The sequence below is a fragment of the Cornus florida genome, unplaced genomic scaffold (assembly GCF_030987335.1).
Source record: "Cornus florida cultivar Cherokee Brave unplaced genomic scaffold, ASM3098733v1 CherokeeBrave_3.0.0_Hap2_Chr06, whole genome shotgun sequence".
NCBI classification, from domain to species: Eukaryota; Viridiplantae; Streptophyta; class Magnoliopsida; order Cornales; family Cornaceae; genus Cornus; species Cornus florida.
The window spans coordinates 105,696,030-105,702,974 of record NW_026775576.1 but is presented as its reverse complement, the minus strand read 5'-3'; the positions used below and the strand labels follow the sequence as shown (position 1 = coordinate 105,702,974).

Here is a 6,945-nt window from a genome sequence, read left to right as displayed (position 1 = left end):
GTCCATAAATCTCACAATAGGCATTAAAAGATTGACAGTGAACTTAGTTGCCTAGTAACCACAAACAAGTGTCTAAATTAATTGATTGCTTCTACCGACAGGCATAACTATTTTCATGGCTGCGTAGAAAATGAGGTGATGATATTATCAGAAGGTCAATCTGTTGGGTTTTACTTTTTACTTTTTACTGTACTATTTTAGGGGCACATACAAACCTAACTCGGATTAAGACAGTTGGAAACTAAACAATGCAGAAGGAATCCTTTTTAGTTACAATGAGTGTTTGGTAGACAGCATTTCTCTCCCTTTGTGGGAGTAGCTATAATAACTAAACAATTAGAATACTCTTTTTGAAACCATAAATAATACAATATAAACAACTTTCTTGCAAAATGTCAAAAAATATACTAATTAAAATGTCCACTAAAGTTTCATAAAATATTGCTAAAAAAACCCCCTCTACTCTTCTACCGTAAAAAAAAATAAATGGAAAGAAGTCACGTGTCATGCACTTGAGATATATAATAAATTATACTTAATGACCATATTAATATCTTTTAGTTTCACGGAATTTTCATTGGCTTTATATGGATAAATTATTTTGATCTTTTGAAATTTAGAGTTCTTTTGAAATTTATAATGCGCGACACCTTAGTGTTTTATTTTAGATTTATTGACCAAATTTTATAAAATGAGAATTTTATTTTTCTCTGGAATAAAATGTAATATAATACGCAGTATATTATTATAATTTAGAACATTATTTACTTTTTGTAGTTAAAATTGACAAATTAGTTCAAGAGAAATTGACAAATTAGTTTAGGAGAGAGCAAAATAATAACTACGCCTAATTTATTCAGACTCTAAAAAAATGAATGTACAAGAACAAGCACATTTAATTATTTATTATCGTTCCTGTAATACACGCGCAAATCACAGTACAAAGAAAGTTTTTTTTTTCCATTCCGTAATTTACGCATATTGGTGCTTTCATTCACTGTCATTAGTTTAGACCTGCTATCCTATTTAGACCCCCGGGTCGTCAATATCATCGCACACGTACGTCTGCAAAAAAAAAAAAAAAAAAAATGAAATGAAAACGGAAATGACATTTCGTCTCTCACAAAGAAAAAACGAATGAAAGACAAACGGACGTTTAACTCCACACACACCCTCATTACTTTCTCTCTCTAGATTGGACGTTGAACCTACTCGCACTCTCTCTCCCCCTACGCACACGCTCTTTTCGTGTCCTCTCTCTCTCTCTCTCTCTCTCTCTCTCTGTGTCTGTGTGTCTAAAGTATAGATCTTCTTTTACTAGCAGAAAGTATAGATTGAAAATGTGTTTTTGCCTTTCAATGAAATGGCATCGCTTCCAAGGCAAGCAATATAATCTCGTAAAATAGCCCTAGTATAAGCCTCACATTTCTCTCTCTCATAATCCTTATGATGATTATGTTCTTCCTTTACTTTCTCTCACAGATCCTTTACTCCTGAAAAGATATCCGGTACAATTCTATCTCTCTCTATTTTTATTGTGTATTCGTTTACTGCTCGGCTGATTTCTTCAAATCACACTATATAATGTGTTAATTTGTTAAACGATTCTACTTGTTTTTCTTGATTGTTAGTAATTCTTAGTTGTTTCAATTTGAAGCTACAATGGCGCCGAAACGAGGATCGGCCACTAAGAAATCGAGCTCAAAAGCAGGGAACTCGCCTTCGTCATCGACCACGACGTCGTCCAAACAGTTTCCTGAAGCTTCCGTTGACGGTCTGAGTTCACCGGCGTCGTCCGCGAGGAGTAAACCGCAGTACTTCTACTCCGAGAGTTTGGATGCAGAGGGATCCAAAGAGAATGTAACTGTTACTGTCCGGTTTCGGCCGCTCAGGTGCTTTCTGAATTTCCGAATTTGGTCTACTTTTTCGTTAATTTTATGATTTGGAGTGTTTCGTTCCAATTTTGAATTTCCGATTTCGGTTTAATTATTTGTCAATGTTTCTGAACGTTTCGTTCGTGTTTGGAGTAGTCCAAGAGAAATTCGGCAAGGAGAAGAGATTGCATGGTATGCAGACGGTGAAAGCATTGTACGGAGTGAGCATAATCCATCGATTGCATATGCCTATGGTACGTGATTCTGACATATTTGGAGAAAAAAAGTTCAAAATACTTGTGGAGTCTTGAAATTTATTACCTTTCCTGTCCACATAACTAGTTAAAGAAGTGAATGAGGAACTAAATAATTTGTAATGAAGAAACCACTGGAATGCAAAAACAAAGAGTTATCAAAAATAAAATGAGAAGTTTATATACCATTAAATTATTTACTCTGTGGTTAATCTTGACAATTTGGTAGTTAGATTATAAAATGTATGAGTAGGTTTAAAACTTTAAAATTGTATTTACTTATCTAGAAACAAGTGACATAAAAGTTCTGGAAAGGGTGGAAATTGTATGAATAAATATACATGTTTGTTTTTCTTGTTCAAATGGTTAATTGGTTGGTTGTTGCGTGTGTTTTAAGATATTTTGACTTTGCAAGTGTCATAAACTGACCTAAACCGTATTACTCCTCATTAGTGCACTGACAGCTCATGGTTGCATTTGTCCAAAACATCTCCATCAACCTTTTCTCAAATTGTGTTGGTTGGTGGCATCATATTCTGAAAATTCGTTCATGGTTTTAATTTTATCCATTATAGTCATTAATCTCATTCATCTCAATTTAGTTATGTTGCATCTGTAAACATGATTATTTATGATTGCCTTAGATCCTATACTGCAATTCATGAATGGACAATTTTTTTGTTGCAGAAAGTTTCTTTCAATTGAATTGGTAAATGTAAAATGTACTGTACTTAGTTGTCTTATTATTAATGATCCTTAGACCACCTTTGGTTGTTAGAACTAAAAGGCACTAATTAGTCTGATCGTAGTATTTTGGGTGCCTCCACCTAATGGTAGGGTATCTCAACCCAAACCTAGGCAAAAAGGAAGGGGGTTGATTGTGGTGGAGGTATTTGCATTCCCTTGTGTGTGGGAATAAAAACACTAGTAGAGAGGAGGTGTAGTGACCATGATTTTCACCAATCCATTAAGGTGCTCCCATATTGGTTAGTGATTACATCTCCTACAAATACTATTTTTTCTTTCTATACTTTATTAGTCATAATTTTGATTCAATTCCACTTGATTCCATGTGCATTCACATTTCACATATAGGAATCCCCCAATTCCTCGAATATGGATTTCAATTAATGATTCCAATTCCAAACATGGCCTCAAGATAGTCATAAATCACTTGCCATAGAAAGGGTTGTAATAACACCATTATGCGTGTTTATTACTCCAATTAGTGAGGGATTTGAATGCGTTGATCTCATTAATCCTAAAAAAGGTGTGGTTGATTTGAAGGATTGTTGTGTGCGCTTTATGTTACCATACTTATTCTTCTTCATAAAGAGTGATGAGTTGGTAGTTTGTAAGTTTGGTACTTAAAAGGCTTACGTACTAGTGAACTGGAGCCTTTTACTGTATGTGATAAAAAGATGGGTTTTAGGTGCCAATGGAACACAATTGGATCAGTTCGCACTTCTCGACAGTTAGGTTCTCTGTTTTGGTTTGTGACTTGAGATTTTTTTGCCAACTTTAGAAATTTGCAACAACGGCCCTTTTGCCTCTTCTCCATATTATAGTAATGGAGGATTTTGTTGGATGATTAAAGAAAACAGTTGATATGTCAATGATACGATTACTTTTGGCACGCCAAGGGACAAGGCTGGTAGCTACACTATTTTCACGGTTATGTATCAGTTTTAAGGCAAATCCTCAGATGAAAAGGTGGGAAAGATGGATAATTAAGCTACCATTTTGCATCTGCAAGGTGGGCTGTCTACCTTCTACGTATTTGGTGCTAAAATTGACTTTTTGAGTGCTTTTGTGAGAGCAAAGGCTATGTGGGATTGAGTAGTATAGAGGTTCAAGAGGAGATTGTTAGTAGAATAGACAATTCTTATCCTAGGGAGGAAGGTTAATGCCTCAACCTTCTTTCACTTGCTTCATGTAGCTCTTCACAATTACATCATCAGTAGCAGATAGACTTGAGAGCTTATGGAATCATTTTCTTTGGGGCGGGATTTGGAGGATGAATTTAAGTACCATATGGTGGACTGGGCAGCGTGTGGGATCCATTGTAGGGGTTGAGGCTCTGAAAGCTTAAGGTGCTCAATCAAAACCCTTTTAGGTAAGTGTTTATGGATTGTGACAGATGGGAGAAACCCATAGGAAAGATGGTGGAAGGAAAGTATTAGGGCTCCATGGCTTGGTCTCTGGAAAGGGATTGAGAAGTGGCAGTGACTGCTCATTTCATTACTTTCTGTGGGAGATTGTCAGAAAGTTTACCTTTGTCTCACATTTGGTGCTGGGAGGTAGATCTGAAGACATCGTTTGCAGAGATTTCTGGCATTGCGGAGAACAAAGAAGCTGTGGTGGTGGTGACTGCTGCATATCTCAGGTCTGCTGAGTAAGATGTAATGTGTGATCTTTTAGATTTATGTGTTAGTTGATTATTGGGAGGTGGATGTAGTGGATGAGCTGAGCTGTTTAATGTTTAGTAGAAAATGTTGAGGGAGGGGGTGGTGATTGAAAAGCTGGTGCTTTGAAGTCTTATTACATGGTGGTGTTTTTTCCAAGCTTGAAAGTTGCGGAAACAAGCTTGAGCTACTTCATTTGTTCTGCAGCCTTATTCAAAGGTTCTACATTGAAATAAAACAACTTCCAAGCTGGCCTTGTTTCAAGTTTGTTCTTCAAATAAATTTTTTTTTTGTTGTAAAAACTTTAAATATTGTTCTAGTTTGTTGTACGTGTTTGTTAATCCTTTTTTATTTCTCTCAATAACTCGAAGAAATATTATGCTTTCTTTCCATGTCAATTATTCATCACATGTTTGAAATGTAAAAACTTGTACAAACTAATCATTTGATTAACATTCTATATATAATTGAATGTCTTCTTGGTATGCTTCCAGATCGGGTATTTGGCCCTACAACTACAACACGTCATGTCTATGATGTTGCTGCACAGCATGTTGTTAGTGGTGCCATGGAAGGCGTCAATGGTAAAGAGTATTATTCTTTATTTGTGTCTTAGTTTGTCTGAATTAATGTTCTTAAATCGATCTTGTTCTGGGGAAACATGTTGATTTTGTTCAATCATCAGTTTGTTTCTGATTATATTGGTTTGGGAAATGAACTTATTATGTTGTTAACACAAGTAGTATGTTCCAATTATGTGGAGCAATTGTTGTTCTCCTGCTTGTCTAATCTCTAGTAAAACATTGATGCTCTATAGTTGAATATGATAAATACATGATTTTTCAGTCTCATTTTCCTGTATTAGTTTATAAATTTAGGTTGCATGGCGTAATACTTGGAGTCATTTGATCCTCCTTCTCTTGTAATATAATCGATTGCTCAACAAAGCATGATAGGCTATGCTCGTGGTGATCGACTAACACCAGTTTCTGCATCCTCTCTTTGGCCTTGTCCAGCAGTCCCCACTTGCTTGTTTGACTCCTGGGCATTGGTTGTACCAGAGTGGCTTGTCCTAGTTGTAAATTATACTTGGGCCTTTGGCCCCCCTACTAATCGTTACATTCTTTAAATTATTTACTTGGATGCAAAAAATATCTTAATTATTTGGAGGGAAGGAAACTTTACTCTCTATTCTTAAAATTATTTATCTACAACAACCGCCACCAGCCTTTTTCCCAACTACTTGGGCTCGGCTACATGAGTTCTATGTGTCTATTCCACTCTCAGTTAATCCACATGCTAGCATATCCATCCTTGCTAACTCTACAACTAACTCTACCCAGGTTAATTTTGGTCTTCCTCTTCCCAACAACAAACCTTCAATGTGGACTATGTCAATTTTCCTAACTAGTGTACTTAAAGGTCTCATTTGCACATGACCAAACCATCTCAAGTTCTTAACCGATTTTCACCCATTTAATTTCCAAATTGTGCTACTCCAACCATCTCCCAAATGTGATTATTTTTAATTCTATCCTTTCTAGTCTTACTGCACATCCTTCTCTACAATTGTAATTTTGCAAACTTTATGCATGTGTTGTTTCCTAGCTACCCAACATTCTGTGCCATAAAGTATGGCTGTTCTAATAGCTGCTCGATAGAACATCCCTTTCAATCGTATGGGCATGCGCCTATCACTTAATATATTAGATGCACTCCTTCATTTAACCCATTCTATGATTAACGCCATCTCCAATTTCTCCTTCATTACGAATAATTGAGCCTAAATAGCAAAAATGGTCATTTTTTTTGTACCTCTTGATTCTCAATCCTCACTAAATCCTCATTTTTATTTCTAGATTTACTAAAGTTACACTCCATATATTCCATTTTATATTCTTAAAATTATTTATCTAAATGTGAAAAAAGGTTTAAATAATTTAGAGATAAATGTTAGGGGCTTCTCTTCAAATAGCTTCTGTTAGGCTTCGTAGGTCTACATATATTTCGGGGTAGGCTGAAGGTTTATGGTGGCTACCTCTAGATGTTCAGGACTTGTGCTGAGACCTTTTAGGCTTAATTATGTAGTTAAGACGCCTAATCTAGCCTTAACTGACGATTTGAAGATATTAACCAGTGTTTGCATAAGATGACCTGGGAGAAGTGGAAATATGCTGCATGTCTGCCTGTCGATAGCAGATTTTAGTAAGATCCTGCCAATACCTACTATGAGGATGGCTTAGAGCTCTATTTGGTAACACATGCATTTTGTATTCTGGGGATGGAATTTGCAGTCAACTAGGTGGACTTAGAATATCTTTTCTGTTATGAAAGTGTCAAATGCTTTTTTATTCTAGGTGATGGCAAGATGGAGAAAGATCATATAGAAAGGTTTCCCATAGAATGGCGATG

General features: G+C 35.9%; 1 protein-coding gene across 2 annotated transcripts in view; it reads left to right on the top strand.

Annotated features, from left to right (window-relative positions):
* The first annotated feature begins 1,143 nt into the window (after positions 1 to 1,143).
* The window catches only part of LOC132313668 (kinesin-like protein KIN-7K, chloroplastic), a 49,552-nt gene continuing 43,750 nt past the window's right edge, over positions 1,144 to 6,945 (top strand). For both annotated transcript variants that reach the window (XM_059812553.1, XM_059812552.1), the window contains exons 1-4: positions 1,144 to 1,508; positions 1,658 to 1,892; positions 2,031 to 2,128; positions 5,028 to 5,117. In XM_059812553.1, coding sequence (XP_059668536.1) covers positions 1,663 to 1,892; positions 2,031 to 2,128; positions 5,028 to 5,117 — 418 coding nt within the window. In that variant the 5' untranslated portion in view covers positions 1,144 to 1,508; positions 1,658 to 1,662. The remainder of the gene's footprint in view (positions 1,509 to 1,657; positions 1,893 to 2,030; positions 2,129 to 5,027; positions 5,118 to 6,945) is intronic.